This window comes from Pleurodeles waltl, chromosome 8, assembly GCF_031143425.1.
Source record: "Pleurodeles waltl isolate 20211129_DDA chromosome 8, aPleWal1.hap1.20221129, whole genome shotgun sequence".
NCBI lineage: Eukaryota > Metazoa > Chordata > Amphibia > Caudata > Salamandridae > Pleurodeles > Pleurodeles waltl.
Window position 1 is genome coordinate 595,653,909 of NC_090447.1, and position 16,532 is coordinate 595,670,440.

General features: G+C 42.4%; 1 protein-coding gene across 7 annotated transcripts in view; it reads left to right on the forward strand.

Moving 5' to 3' along the window:
- Nucleotides 1-16,532, forward strand: part of RASA3 (RAS p21 protein activator 3) — an 821,322-nt gene that overhangs the window by 674,964 nt on the left and 129,826 nt on the right. For all 7 annotated transcript variants that reach the window (XM_069204628.1, XM_069204627.1, XM_069204630.1 and 4 more), the window contains one exon: nucleotides 3,669-3,775. In XM_069204628.1, coding sequence (XP_069060729.1) covers nucleotides 3,669-3,775 — 107 coding nt within the window. The remainder of the gene's footprint in view (nucleotides 1-3,668; nucleotides 3,776-16,532) is intronic.

A 16,532-nucleotide genomic window follows, 5' to 3' on the forward strand; every position in this document is an offset into this window, starting at 1 on the left:
AAAGTGAGGCAAAGGGAATATTTGCTAGCTCATCCCAACATGAATGCTGTAAATTTTTATGAACTATGGGACCAGTTTATGGAGGATATGTAATAAAAGGCCACTATGACTGGAGTTCTAGAGAATACATTAGTTTATTTTTATAAGCCTGTTTTTTAAAGCCACAGGAATATGAACTTTGGGAATGGGTATCTATACCCATTTGCTATGATTAATACTTTTGTACTGGGGGTTTAGGAGGTTAATCTTTTGGGATGGTTTGTGTCATATATGTTGAAGTAAAATTAGCAAGATTTATAAAAATTCGAGAGTTGTGCTACAAATACGGTAACATTGAATGTGTTATTTATATTAATGTAGGAATAATAGTGTATGAATATTTTGTTTCTCGCCTTTGTCTGATAAATTGTACTTCTGAATTAAGGTCCTTGGTGTTTAGCTTGTAGCCAAATGTGTCCTAATATGCAAAGTCATAGATTCATAAGAGAGTGAACCTTCTTTTTCATATCACCATACTTGTAGGTAGACATTTTCCAGACAAATGTAATATATCCTATAATGATTCATTGGGGGGTAATGACAGCATAAGTGTTCTCAAAAAGTAGCAGGGGTGGATATATTCTTAGCTCCCAGATCTCCTTTTGTTATAGGCTTTGTACAATAGCACTCCGAATGTGTGAAAGGATCCTGTAAACATTGGGTTAGTCTCAATCAAAACCTTTATGAATTTACATATTTTTAATCTTAAACCTATTAATCTTTCTAATGTTTTCCCTAAAGCCGGCCCATTAGGAGACTTGCATATTGGAAACTGCTCAGAATCAAGATGCCGCAGCATTAAAAACTTGTGATTATGACCCTAACTTAAATCTCCAGTTCTTGTTGTCATAAACTGTTCGTGAACTGTAGATCTGTCTCATTTGTGTATTTACCTACTTCTTTTATGAAAAGTGTTATCTATTTGGAAAATGTTACACAACTCTGCTACTGGCAAATCTGAACAGATAGACAAGATAATGGTAAAATGGCTAGCATCCTTATCAATAACAATACAGCCAGATATCATATTCTCAAGAGGAGGATCTCTCTTGTACATCTTGTTTTACAGTGCAGACAACCCTTTTTCCCTAAAGGCACACCAGATGTTACATAGTATCTGTCCCAATCTATATTCACCTGTGTCTACAGCCAAATTGTCTGAAAGGCCCTGGCTGAATCCTCCAGCAAGAATTGTATAGCTTTCTTTGAACCCTTAAATACACTGTGAACCACATTGATGTCACTAGCCGTCCATCTTTCTGGCGAGTATATTTTTTTGTTCTAGGTCAGGGAGACTAGAACTTTGCTATTTCCTAGCCAGATTTCTGTTTTTCACTGCTCTAAGACATTGTTTTCCACTCATAGTGACCAATACTATACAATCTCCATGCTATATTGTTAAGGTTTTAGGGGGAAGTCAAATGGCCTTTGTATCGACTTGCGTGTACCCACTCATGTGCGCCCAGTAAGTCCTTAAAAAGTTTATTTATCTCATCCAATAAAAATTCCACTGTAATCTGTGACTGTATTCCCAGTACTCTGAATTGAGCTCCTCCGTGCATGTTATCAAGCTGCTCCACATTTCTGTCCATCTAATGAGAACCTCAGTTAGAATACCTTTAAAGAACAAAGTGCTCTGGTGAGTAATTGTTTTCTGAACATGGGGTCTTCAGTTCGGAACCCCAGTGAGCCATAGTCATCTTGAGTTTCAGATGGTCCCTGTTGGCTGCTTTCTGACATGCTTACGGCTCTGCATAAAAGGAACTCTGCATTTTTAAGAACCCATCTCCCACAAAGTGTGGGCCATATGCCTTGGAACATGTGCTGCATCAGTAGTGTGCCCATCTCAGCTACTTTGGGTACCTGAATTAAGGACTAGGACCTACTCTTCAAAGGTCAGTGAATTTCACCCTCAACTGACGAGGTTCTGATGTTGGAAAGAAGCCCTTAGTACTGAAAAAGCACCATCTTTAGGGTGACCCACTTTTCCAATTAGAGGTTTCCGAGCCAACCATTCATTTTCTAAAACTCAGTGGTCTCTCACGAACCAGTATCTCCAGAAAGCGAAAGCATTCAGCCGCAATGCTGTAAGTCATGCATACCGGAGATTTAATTCAAGCTAGCCGCAATGGTTATGGAACGTTAAAGACGAGTCAGTTGCTAGTATCATAGGATTTTTGAGTATCTTACATTTAGGCAAATTGTTTTTGTGATGATATATTTTATTTTACCATTTTGAAACCATGCCCTTTGAATACATTTAATATCAGTGCATTACAGCAATGCTGTTCTTTTCCAAGGACCCAGAGTTAAGTTAATCCTCTGACAAGTGCTACTACAGGAGTTCAGAAAACTAAGGGGCTTTTGAAATATGCTTATTCATTTGAGGCAATCAAGGTATTTAAATGCATTCATCCAAGTAATCTACCTACCAAGTAAACTGCCTTCTGAAATAAAATTGCAGAAAGAAGAATTAATCTGTTTTCCAGCTCCAGTCTTGCACTATTCAGAATAAAAAATATCCTTACAATGCCAGAGGGATTTCCTATAGGCTGAAAAGAAGGAAGCTTTACAGTGGATCTGAGTAAGATCCAGGTACTGTTGTCAGCAAAAGTTTGATTTTTGAAGACTTAAAAATCAACTGTGGAGCAGATCCCTTATTTGAGATGGTCTAGAAATTGCTCTATAAATTAAGGGAATCAGATCTCACTAGACACAAATCTTTATGGTTTGCCTCATGAAAAATAAATACTGGAGGTCCCAGTGGCATACAAGATGATGATGACATGAAAAAGAAGGCAGAAACCGCTTTTGGCATGAGATGACAGTAGCATTGAATGTGGAAGGCAGAGGGGACTTTAAAGTGGATATATTAACCTTCCACTGCCAAAGCTGTGAAATGTAAGCTGATGGGTACCATGCATCAAAGGGAAGAGATCCCTGAAGAAACACATGTGCAGCATGAGCCATTGTCAGGCGAAATTAGCAACACAGTGTAGGATAAGTGGTTTATTTTGGGGAGCATCAGAGAGGAGAAGTTTTTGGATTACCAAAATGTATGAGAATGAGGAGACCCCAAGGGGTGGATGGAGGTCAAATCGAGCAATCAACGATTCTCTTTCAGCAACTCTCTTTGATGGGAGTTATTGACAATTGATATCCATGAAGGATACGGAACATCGCAGATTTCTGGTTGTACTTCTATTTTTAAAAGTTCTTAAGGTCTTTCGCCTGATCTGGTAGGTATATGATTGCCATCATGGTCCTTTTTTTTTCTTTTTAGCTATCTATGCCTGGTTGCATCTACCTGACTGGCCCATTGTTTCATGCTTCCCTACACCTCTCCTTGGGGTGCTAGCCTCGGCTCCCTGTTTTTTTCCAAAGTTTAGAACATTCTTCCACCATTCTTTACATTTGAGCCTTAGGAGGATCCCCAAAACACTTTTATTTTCTGAGCTTAGATGTTAGAGCCCGGCCATTACTCTACTGTAGTCTAGCGTTAGGACACCAGTGTTACTGGTTTACAGCAACCTCTAAGAAATGTACTTAATAATAATAATAATCATAATCACAATGCTAATTGAAATGAGGCTAATTAGGTCTTTTTTTATTTCTGTCTTTTTTTATAGGAGACCAAGATGTAAGATATACGGCTGTGAGCAGCTTCATTTTCTTGCGATTCTTTGCACCTGCAATACTTTCTCCAAATCTTTTTCAGCTTTCGCCACATCATCCTGTGAGTATAGATTTTCCTTCTTTTTTTTTTTTTTTTAAAGAAAACCATTTAAATTCATCCCGACCTTTGAATTGGTTAGTTGAAAAATCTCTGGGCTCTGTTTTTCATGTTGGAACAATCAGAATATACCTCGATGTTGCATCCTAGTCTTAGAGGTGTGTAGTGTCTCATGGGTTTTCGATGACGGGACCCTTTTGGTTCCTGATGGACTCTGTATAATGACATAAGTGTTAGGGTGTGGTTCATAGATTTCATGTTTGGAATTTTGAGTTTGCACGTGCATGCAGAAGCTCAGTGTGTGGTGTATTCATTTACGAGAATGAGGCTGGGGAGGACGCTACAACTGGTGATGAGATAGGGGATATGTAACACGAAGAACCAAAAGTGCTCTCCCAGAGAGTTTGTCGCCATCCAGCAATCTGCTCATGCGTGCCCCACGCTCCTCATTCGAAGTTAAGATTGCTGTTTGGCATATGTGGATCCAAAGCACCACTCCAGCCAGTGCCAGTCTTTTGAAGACGAAGGCACTTCAGAGAAATTTGTTTATTATGGCCGGGAACCTGCTATTGATGCCATGAAAGAGGTACCACACCATAATGCAACACAAAGCTAAAAGATATATGGAACAATATCGCTGAATGCAACGGTCACGAGGTACAGAGAAGCATGAGAATCAGCGACAGCTGAGTACAAAGAAACACTAAATGCAGTGAAAACCAGGTACATCACATGCAGTGCAAAGAGGTGAGAAGGGTGAAGAACCAGTGCAAGAAATAAAGGTGTTACTCACTGCTAATGAAGACAGCGCCTCTTAGCCAGAGAGTGGGCGCGACAACCCAGGTGATAGCATGTGACTATTGAAGAAGGTGCCAGTACCAGTGAGAGGCAGGTAATGCCGGAGCGAGCTCCGCTCTTAACAGTAGAAAGTTCCACAGGTGTAAGTGCTGCCTTCTTCTTGAAACCCACACTCCATTCGATACCGCCAAAAAGCAAAATATGGTGACAGATGGACTACCTGAATAGAAACTTTTGATGACTTTTGATGATTTCATTGATGCACTGGAAGAAACCGATAACAAAAACATTGTCAAATACCTCAAAATGCTTGCCGGTGATTGACTAAGAGAATTAATAAAGGAAATACCACATGCTGATGAAGTTTAATATTATCAAATCAAAGAAGCTCTAAATCTCAAATTCAATCAAATGCCGAATGTCTATACGAAAGTTCATTGAATTCAATGATGAAGAAACCTTACAGCTCAGGTTGCTATGAAGTAACTATAACTTGTGGCCTAAGGTAACTATAACTCATGCCCCCACCATGTACAGTTTTTCCGTCAGAAATTTACAGTGGATATTACATTGATATTATGAATGATGTTGTCAAAGATGTCATGAGTGTTGTAATTTGAGGAGTAATTAGCAGTGCATTGCGAGGGCGTGAGTTATAGTTACCTTAGAACACGAATTATATTTACTTGAGATAACTCTAAGTATAACAGGTGAGTTTGTAAGTTTTTCTACGTTTAAAATGTGAGCCTAACTATAACATCCCAGTAACATTTGTGTTTTTCAGTGAATTTCTATGGTTTTTTTTTATTAACGTAAAGTAATTTTCATTACTATATGTTAATCTAAACACCACTGCCCACGGCCTTTGGCTGCTGCGGTTAACCCCCTATAACTATCCAACTGTGCATGGCCAGCGTGGCCCCCGGCCAATTTCAGACCCGGGGACGTGATCCCCCAGCGCCCAGCCTTCATATATATTTTTTTTTTTTGGTGAGGGGGGCCATGCCCCCTCCCCAGTCCCTTCTTGGCCCCGGGTACCCCAGCCCCTAGGGCCCTGCCTAAAGATTATATATATATATATATTTTTTTAGTTAGGTCCGGGCAGCTTCCCTCTGCAGACCGATCTCGGCCCCAGAGACCCCTTCCCCCTGGGCCTGGCCTAAACATTTTATTTTTTTGGGGAGGGGGCCAGCTCCCTCTGTGTGAGAGCAATGTTTCCTCTGTTTCCCTGCCTGCATCTCCAAAGGCTTGGAAACAGAGGAAACCTCCACTCACAGTAAGGGAGAGCTGTGTGACACCTCTCCCTCACTGCGAGCGGAGTGTTTCCTCTTACTTGGAGAGAGCTGTCAAAGCTCCCACCAAGTCACTGTAGACAGGTATGCTCCAGGGGTGGGCACCCTGGGACATAGCAGGAGCCGGCCCTGGGTGGTGGTGGTCCCCAGGGCCATTATAAGCTCCACGAGGAGTCTAATTTTGCAATTTAGTCCCCGGGAGGTTGCGGTCCCTGGGGCAGGGGGCCCGAAACAGACGCCTTTGATTATTTTTGGAATAAGCTCCGGGGAGGTGGCCGTTCCCAGGGGGACGTGCGCCCCCCGCATCAATTTGCTATTCGGTCCTGGGGAAGTGGCATTTCCCGGGCTGTGGGGTGACAGGTGGTCCCCCCCACATTTGCTTACATATTCTGCCCAGGTAGGTGGTGGTCCCTAGGGCTGCGGAGGAGCCGGGTGGCCCCCTGCATTAGTTTTTTCAAAGGCCCCAGGGAGGCGGTGGTCCCTGGGGCTGCGGGGAGGGAAAGGCGCCATTTGTTTTCTTTAAAGCCTCGGGTTGGTGGTGGTCCCCAGGGCTGCTGTGGGGCCAGGTGAACTATTGGGTCAGGGGTATCCCTACCCTGGGCTTTTTTTTTTTTTTTTTTTTTTTTTTTTTTTTTTTTTAAGTCAACCTAGTCCCAAGATGACTGCCAACACTTCCTGGTTGAAGTGTTAGCATCAATCAGATACCTGCACAGTGACAGTCAGATCTGCGGAGGATCCGCCTCCCTTTATATCTTTATTTTTTTTAACTCTGATTTCTCCAAATCTACTGAACGGATTTACACCAAATCACAAAAAGCGTGCTTTTGGGACCAAGATCTAGCTTTCTGCCAGATTTGGTGTAATTGCATTCAGCAATTTGGGCTCCAGTCGTGTTCAAAATTTTGAAAAATCCCGTTGACATAGAATTGGGGAAAATGTGTTTTGGGACCCCTCTTCTTCTTGGCCCCTGCTCGACAGATCACCCTGAAACTTTCTAGAAAGCAGCTAAACTGACCACAGTATATGTTTTGAAAAGTTCGTGAAAATTCGTCAAGTGTTGCCAAAGTTATTGGCAAAACAAAAAACACTCTACGGTAAAAAAAATAATAATAATAATTATATATATATATATATATATATGTATGCAATGTATGTAAAAAATATTTTTTATTTAACAATGGGGGAGATGTAGCGTCTTGTGAGTTTGTGATGACTGGACCTATTTGGTTCCCGATGGACTCTGTATAACTGTGACATAAGTGCTAGAGTGTGGTGAATAGACTTCATGCTTGGAATGTTGAGTTTGCAATTGCTCTCAGTGGAATAAGGATGTGAAAGACCAAGCTCCGTGCGTGGTGTAATCATTTACGAGTACCCAGGCTGGGGAGGATGCTACAAGGTGCAGCAACCAGGTTCTACACACATTTAAATAACTTGATGTACTTTGTTGCAGGTTGTGTAGGAACAGAAGCTGCAATGAAGGTAGCCTTCTTTTCACTATTGTAGTGTGAAGGGAGGCTGCCCTCAATTGTTTGAAATCCTCCTTGTTTCAGCCTGTCTCCTATCTTACTCGCTGGCCCCAGTTGTTCTCTCTATAGTCTTGTGTATGACTAGACTCCTTGAGCTAATACTGAGTAAGTTCAAGGTCCGGTATCATTAGTGCTTCATGTGGAATGCAAAGTGAATATTACTGCTGCCTCTTTGATAATTCTGTTTCATCAACACCTGAGTGCAGAGAGGAAACCTAACCTGTGCAAAGCACAGAATAAATGGGTGTGCATTCATTTGATTGTTATGGTTCATGGTACAGAGTTAAAATGTGTGTGGGTGTCTAATGAAGCTCCTAGGTACAAGCTATGAGCGCATGCTCAGACAATACCATTACTGTGGGTGCTAAGGAACCTTTCATTTAGGCAAATCGTACACTGTCACTTTCCTCAGAGCACGCAGTGTTGTTAGTTAAAATGGTTACCAGCAAATCTCTCAGCATTTGGTGAGGGATGGGGCTTGGAGCCAATACTGTCTTGTCCTCTGCGTAAGAAAGTGCCGGAAGAACTGTAAGGCAAAAAGCCTTCCTGGGAATTGGAGTTATGCCTGGTAGCAAGAAAGGCCTCTATTGGTGCTAGTTTTCAGACATAGAGGGTACCACCATCTTAAGATGCAGATCTACGTGCTTTCTAGCCCTGTCTGGAACATGCGGCTACAATGCAGATATACTCACTATTTTCTTTTATTTTCTATTTTAATTTTTTTAATTTTTTTATATACAGCTGTTAATTATCTGTTTTTGATTTACACCTCTGTATCGTTGCTATTTACTTGTTCTTTGGACTTCGTTTCTAACTTAAAAACAACAGTTATGATCCAGCCAGTGATGGAGCTGGGCTGTTCTTCAGGGGGAGATCCTCCTGCCTCATAGATGGCTCAGCTTGAACATAATGTTTATTGCTGCTTTATTTTAGTGAATTCCCAAATAGGATTAGGACTATCGGTCATACACGTACAAAGGGTTCAGTGTCATGTTAAGTACGTAAGGTTACAAATCCATAATTATAAATCTGACATCCAGATAGCAATAAAAAAGTGGGTGAACCTATAGTTTTGTGAAAATCCCAAACACAGCTCAACCTTTTTCCACTTTACAAGCAACCATAATCAAGTAAGACTTGAAGACAAGCAACAGATGTCAGAGATTTTATAGGGTTATAAGAACAAAGTGCCAGATGTTATGGAAAATTAATTCCAGCTGAAAGGCTTGAGTGATTTGTCCAGTCTTTCTGATACCTCCGGTCAAAACTGAGAAGATCTTTTATCAGTTTCGCAGGTTCATGGCTTAACAGCTGCTTTTCATGTATTCCTGTCACTAAATAACAATGTTGCAATGTACAAATGGTTTTATGCCTAGTTTTGTAACTTCAATGATGGGGTCGCCTTGCGAGACTGTTGTTTGCAGGACTCGATGTCCCAGTCTGCATTGCCTGCATTGTCCAAGGAGAGTAGAGGCCAACATTGCTCTCCTGCTCATGCCGCACTCTACATACGTGCCCACCACATCCCCTGCTGTGGGACACCTTCAGAGACTGTTCTTTACAGGAATCGCTGTCCCAGCCTCCATTGCCCCAGGAAAGGGGGGCCAACATTGCTCTACCGCCGCACTACATATGCTCCCACCACCTCCTGTGGTGCAGGATGCCTTAGGAGACTGTTTTTTGCAAGACTAGCTGTCCCAACCTGCATTGCCCCAGGAAAGGAGCTGCCATCATTCTTCTCCCACCAGCACTCTACATAAGCACGGACCACCTCCCACGTGTGGGACACGCATGGACCATGCCCGTATAAGCCCGGGAAGAAGGTGGGCCTTTCCTGCGCCCAGAGGAGGATGGGCTGGGCCACCCCTCTAACTTCTGATGCCTGGGGTTAGTGACTTGGTAAAACTATGTGGGGACTTCTACAAGTCAAGTGGTATTTCAAGCGATACTCGGACACGACCCTCGAAACCTAGTGGTAGTTCAGGTAATAGGGCCCCTACACCCCCAACGCTTGGTGACCAAGCTGGGGAATAAAAGCAAGAAACCAAACTCAGCAAACACTGCCTCTTTAGCACCTTGTAATTGTCTCACAAGCCTACAGGCTATGGATTTAAAGATACTGGGATCTGTTGGGGCCCTTAATACATGGTTGAGTAACCTGGAAAAAGCATGAGGAAAAGTGGTAGGGGGTGTTGGGCCGTATTTCTAGATTCATAGAAAAAATTGAAAGTGAGAACTCAGCTCTGAACCCTGTTGACCCTAACGTGCCGATAACAGCTTCCAATAATCATCATTGTGGGACTCCCACTATCAGAGAACAGGGAGGCAATGGGTGCCTCAGAGAGTGTATCGCTTACCGCTATTTGCAGTGCCCATATGGGCCAGATCCACACCTAACCTCCCTTAGGGGCAATACCCATCTGCCCCCTTGTATTTCCTTTGTTGAACCCCTGGCGTGTCTTGCATCAGATCATAAAAGGTTGGTTTCTCCTAGCATCCCTCACCATATTAACTATCGGGAGCTCTTACCCTGTATTAACTCATACAGGTCCCCCCTGCTTCAACACCTTATGTCCTTGTTTTGAACATTGTTTCACCACTAAAAGAGGGTGATTCTGAGAGGTATGATCAGCTTAAAAAACAAGGCTGTTCACTGGCATGCAAGCCAGGTTGCTTCTGCATTATCTGTATTTGATGAGATTATCATGACACGAAGGGTCAGTTGGATAGGGAACACCTGCAGGCAAGGGCAGGGCAAATGTATAGGTTTGGGCTGTAACGTGGAGAGAGGGTTCCTTTCAACTCTCTGGACATTCTATGCATCCTTTTGACCTTCCCTAATAGGTTAAGGTTGTTCATAATAAATGAGCCTGACTCTGATGTGATGAGTGAAGCTCCTGTTTCGGAGCTCAGAATGTTTTTAGAAGAATGTTTACTGGATTTGACCACATATTCTTTTTTTTGTTATTATTAGGAGATTTTAATTTGCATCCTTGTACGATTTCCAGTGTGTCTGATCAGATGCATTTTCATCACACATGATACTGAGCTGCTAAACAACCTCCTATCAGAATTTAATTTAGTTAACTTACTGACATGGGATGAGTTTAACTCCACTGACTCAGTCCCCACATTCAAGGGTAGAGGCCACACCATGACTATTGCTTTTATATTAGGATCTTCTAGTCTCTTTTCCTCCCTCATTAAATTTGAGACAGTTTGAGAAGTCTATTCTAGCCATAATCCACTTTTAGCCACTTTTTGCTGAGAGGACTCCAGGAATCCTAGTCCTCTTTTACATAAGACGCTTATTGTAACTGTGGCCCGGGGGCAGGATCAGTTGGCCCAAGGTTGTCCTTACTGATCTCCTAGAGAGTTTGATTGTAGCTTGTCACTCTGACTTCTCTTCCTGTCTAAATGAGGACACCTCCGACACCGGTATTTTGGATTCCTTCTGTAATGGTGTGAAAGGCAGCGCTCTAGCAACACAAAAGATGATGGACGGAGTGCTGAAACTTTTCAAACACTCACCCACAGTCACAGATCTTGGTTTAATCCATCGTTCTTTTGCTCACCATGCCACCCCAGTTTGAACAGCCCAGCCTGAACTGCCAGGCCAGGTCCTCCCTGGACCAGAAGCAAGCATCCTGGGACCGGTTTCAGGGTATCACAATTCATCAGCCAGGCTAGTAGAATCCAGTGGCACAGTGAGCAAGGGACCCACTTCTGGGCATACCCTTTCCACTTAGGGCAACTTTAGCAACACAAAAGGATGATGGACAAAGTGCTGCAACTTTCTAAGCACTCACCCCCAGTCACAGATCTGGGTTTAATCCATCGTTTTTTTGCTCACAATGCCACTCCAGTTTGGACACAGCCATATGAAAATCAGTCTTGACCCTGTTCCCCATGAGAAGAGTCCAGCCCTAACTGCCAGGCCAGAAGACTTTTTGATCTAATTCAGATTGAATGTTTTCCCTCAGTTTATGTTTGGATGGCAGAAGACTTCCGAATCTCCTGTATGTAATTGTGATGTGGGGCCAGATGTATCAAGCAATTTTGAATTCGCAAACGGTGATATAATATTATCTGCCCGCTTTTTCTCTCCATTAATTTTAATCAAGTGCAGCCAGCTTTACTATAAATGCAATTTCGATCCACCCAGAATGTATGTTTTTACATATCCTGGTTCTTACCTCGAGTTTTAAACTCAAGTCGTTGATTTTTTTTTAACGTGTGGCCTATTTTAGCATGTTTACGTTTAGTCATGCCATGTTAAATTGTTTGTTTTCTTGTACATTTATGATTTGCATAAAGACTATTCCACTCTATCTAGTTTTAGAAAATGGCTCTAGCTATGTATTTTGGCATTATAGCCTCCCCCAATTAATTGCTGCTATTTTGGCCTATTCCTTCTTCTTTTCCTTTTTGTGTTTCTTGTTCAATTACTCCTAATTTCTGGGTGCATTTACATTGTTGCAAAAGAAATACAAATTAAACAGTTAAAAAAGAATTTGTTAGAAGAAGTTTTATTGTTTCCGAATGTCTTAGCACGTACTGATAAAATAAGATAAGCTTCAAATAAAATTAAAAAAATACAAAGAATTACCTGAATGGCATAACATTCACTGTCAGATTTCCTGTGTGTCAGATAATATAACAAAAAATTAGATGTAAACGTCTGTTGATCAGTTAAACTACAGACAGTGCTTGACATCTAGCCATGTGGATTCGACAGTGATAAAGAAGGAGTTGCAGATAAAGAGTTGATGTAGGTGTTTTATGGGTTTGCAGAGCTAGCTCAATCATTATTATACAATATTTAAGTTTTTAACAAGTGTTTTGGATCTTTACACACATCTAGGAAGTGAAATGGAATTATGCCCTTACGCCTTTGTCCCCAAGAAGAATCATGACACTCATTCTTCCTCACGTATCCACTGAGGTTTGCTTTAAAGGGAACCTAGCTTGATACATCCTAATCTCAAACTGGCATAGTATATGAATAATAAATTGGTACACTTGCGTAGTGCACTTTTAATATTCTGTTACCCAACTCAGTGGTGCTCATTTTATGTGTCTTGGAAACAGTGGCTTCGTGGATTTGTCAAGATCAATACTTATTTCTGTCCCACTACATACAGATCTCTGTATAGCTGTAGTATTCTTCTCAGGATTCTTAACTATTGATAGTAGCTACTAGTATCCTTTACTCAATAGGTTTATCTTTCCACCGATCCCAGACTGATTTTCCAATGGGGTCTGCGCTTAGACCTGACACACTTTTTGCTCCTTTTCCAACAGAATTTATTATCGATAATATGGCAGACCATTTAGTGTGATCAACCATAATTGTACCTGATACTGCAAATATCACTACACCAGGTGTATCCATTCTAAAATGTGTTTGCAGAACATATACCACAGAATATGTACCTCAAGACCTACAGTATATGAGAGAGGACTTATTATGGTGAATTCCCAGGAAGATTAACACTGCAGTAGATGTCCTTGATAGGCAAAATTGGCTGTGGCCTGTGGGGCATCTTTACAGTCTTGGATATTATCCTCTTGAGACTCATGCATCTCTCCTGTACTGCCTGCACCAGTACTCAACCGCAGAGTATTTTCATGACCCATTGGCTTTCCCTTTGCATTTCCATCTCCCACAACTCACTTGGATACCTTATACATTCCTCTCATGTGAAACATTTCGCAGCTCTCCTGACTCTACAATGATCTCTCATGCTTATTTGCATGCATGTCAGCACTAGCCCACTGCGTGTCTTCAGTTGTCTTGGTCCTTGTGAGGGGCTTGCACACAGGCCTGAGTTATGCCACTTGTGCAGGGTCAAAATGGTGTGCACCATGTGGTAAATACTCTTGCAGATGCTGTATTAGGAAAAAGCGTGGGACTCCTTAAAGGGCTATTTTTCTTTTCCAAGCCTCTTGTATTATTGTCATGGACTATTCATTCTCACACCTTCAGACAGGTGGCAAAAGTAACGCTGGGTGCCTACAAGGGTGATAGAACTGTTCCATGGCCATTCATACCAAAGAACCGAATCGTAAGGAATGGGTGGTCATGAACACTGTTAGAAATTGGGTTTTTGGTTGGCAGTCAGGTTACCCTCTGTCCAAGCAAGAACCCTCACTCTAGTCAGGGTAAGTCACATACAATCCAAATTATCTTGTGCCCACCCTCTGGTAGCTTGGCACGAGCAGTCAGGCTTAACTTAGAAGGCAGTGTGTAAAACGTTTGTGCAATAAATCATACAATAACACAATATAGCACCACAAAAATACACCACACAGTGTTTAGAAAAATATATAATATTTATCTGGGTATTTGCAGGTCAAAACGATCAAATATGCAATATGAATTTGTAAAGATATCACTAAAAAGTGATATGAAGTGTCTTAAGTCTTTAAAAAGTAAACAAAGTCTCTTTCAAGCACAAAGTACCTGGTTTGGAGTGGAAAATCTCTGCAGAGGGCCGCAGAAGAGGAGATGCGTGGAAAAATGGTGTGTGCGTCGGTTACGCCCCTTCACACACGGACTTGCGTCGTTATTTTTCACGCGGGGAGATATGCGTCGTTCTACGGGAAGAAAAATGGTGTGTGCGTCGGTTTCGCCCCTTCACACACGGACTTGCGTCTTTATTTTTCACTCATGGGAAGACGTGCGCCATTTTCCGGCACGCGGACCGTCTCCTTCTATGGATCGCGGGATTACCAGATGTCCCAGGGTCTGTGCGTGGATTCCTCGGCTTGTTATCCGGCTGCGCGTCGTTCCGGGAGGCTGTGCGTGGAATTTTCTTTCTCACGGCAGGCGTCACGTCGATTTCCTCTCTGGAAGTCGGGCAGCGTTGTCCATGCGAGGCCGTGCATCGAAGTTACGGTCGCACCGCAGGCGTTGCGTCGAGCGGCGTCTTTCTGGATCGGCGTGCTGTGAATTTTTCACTGCGGAGCAAGCTGTGCGTCGAAATTATTGGCGCACAAGGAGTCCAGTTGAAAAAGATAAGTCTTTTTGGTCCTGAGACTTCAGGGAACAGGAGGCAAGCTCTATCCAAGCCCTTGGAGAGCACTTTTTTTGCAGCCAGACAAGAGTTCAGCAAGGCAGCAGGCCAACAGCAAGGCAGCCGCCCTTTGTAGAAATCAGTCAGGTGAGTCCTTTCGGCAGCCAGGTAGTTCTTCTTGCAGGATGCAGGTTCTGGTTTCTTCTCCAGCAAGTGTCTGAGGTGGTAGGGCAGAGGCCCTGTTTTATACCCAAATGTGCCTTTGAAGTGGGGGTGACTTCAAAGAGTGGCTAAGAAGTGCACCAGTCCCATTTCAGTTCAATCCTGTCTGCCAGGGTCCCAGTAGGGTGTGTGGCAGTCCTTTGTGTGAGGGCAGGCCCTCCTCCCTCCCAGCCCAGGAAGACCCATTCAAAATGCAGATGTATGCAAGTGAGGCTGAATACCCTGTGTTTGGGGGGTGTCTGAGTGAATGCACAAGGAGCTGCCAACTAAACCTAGCCAGACGTGGATTGTAAGGCACAGAAAGATTTAAGTGCAAAGAAATGCTCACTTTCTAAAAGTGGCATTTCTAGAATAGTAATATTAAATCAGACTTCACCAGTCAGCAGGATTTTGTATTACCATTCTGGCCATACTAAATATGATCTTCCTGCTCCTTTCAGATCAGCAGCTGCCACTTCAACAATGTATGAGGGCAGCCCCAATGTTAGCCTATGTAGGGAGCAGGCCTCACAGTAGTGTAAAAACGAATTTAGGAGCTTTACACTACCAGGACATACAAACTACACAGGTACATGTCCTGCCTTTTACCCACACAGCACCCTGCTCTAGGGGTTACCTAGGGCACACATTAGGGGTGACTTATATGTAGAAAAAGGGGAGTTTTGTGCTTGGCAAGTACTTTTAAATGCCAAGTCGAAGTGGCAGTGAAACTGCAATGGCAGTCCTGAGACAAGGTTAAGGGGCTACTGAAGTGGGTGGCACAACCAGTGCTGCAGGCCCACTAGTAGCTTTTAATCTACAGGCCATAGGCACATATAGTGCACTCTACTAGGGTCTGACAAGTAAATCAAATAGCCAATCATGGATAAACCAATCAACAGTACAATTTACACAGAGAGCATATGCACTTTAGCCCTGGTTAGCAGTGATAAAGTGCCCAGAGTTCAAAAGCCAACAACAACAGGTCAGAAAAAAATAGGAGGAAGGAGGCAAAAAGTTTGGGGATGACCCTGTCAAAAAAAGCCAGGTCCAACAAACACCATTCCTATTTAAGAAGTTACAGCCTTTAGTTGGAGAGCGAGGAGGAAACAGAAAGAACATCGGAGTTTGCTCCAATGTTCTTTCTGTTTCCTCCTCGCTCTCCACTGAAACTTCTGAAGCTACTATCTAGCCCAGTGGGTCTTAACCTTTTGACTTCTGTGGACCCCCACACAATCATTTCTAGAACCCAGTGAGCCTCACTGAATCATTATTTGAATCCAAGGAGCCCCCACTGAATCATTACTGGGAACCGGGGACCCCGACCTAAACATTTTTGATGATTTGAACCTCAAACAAATACACAAAAAATACAGAAGCAAGCATTCATCAAACAATTACACAAATGATAAAATATTTTATTTAATTCACAATTAAAGCAATAATATATTGAATGGGAAGTTAGGAGCTTTTCTAAATTTAATTGAGGCTATCATCCTCCATACTATATTCTCTTAGATGCTTTTGAACTGCTTCCACAAATCAACATGATACTTACTTAATTTTAGCCCCCAATTTCAAATTCTTTCACATTTTCAGAACATTTTAAAATGTTTGATTTTCAATCCTCTTTATATACTTACATTTTCTAAGCAGTTGCAAACCCCCTAACTAGACTTCCTGGACCCCAAGGGTCCCGGGCTACAGGTTTAGAAACACTAATCAAGCCTAACAGTAGAGAAAGAAAATAAACTTCAATGCTAGTAAAGATCAACAATGGAGCAACCTCGTTTTCGAGTGTTGGATGATAGAGATGTGAAAAAAAGAAGCAACCTCGTTGATCAGAACCCATAATTTGATGCAGGTCAACCTGTAGATTTGAGGAAAAATGAAACATCCTATGATAACACTAACTTCCCCA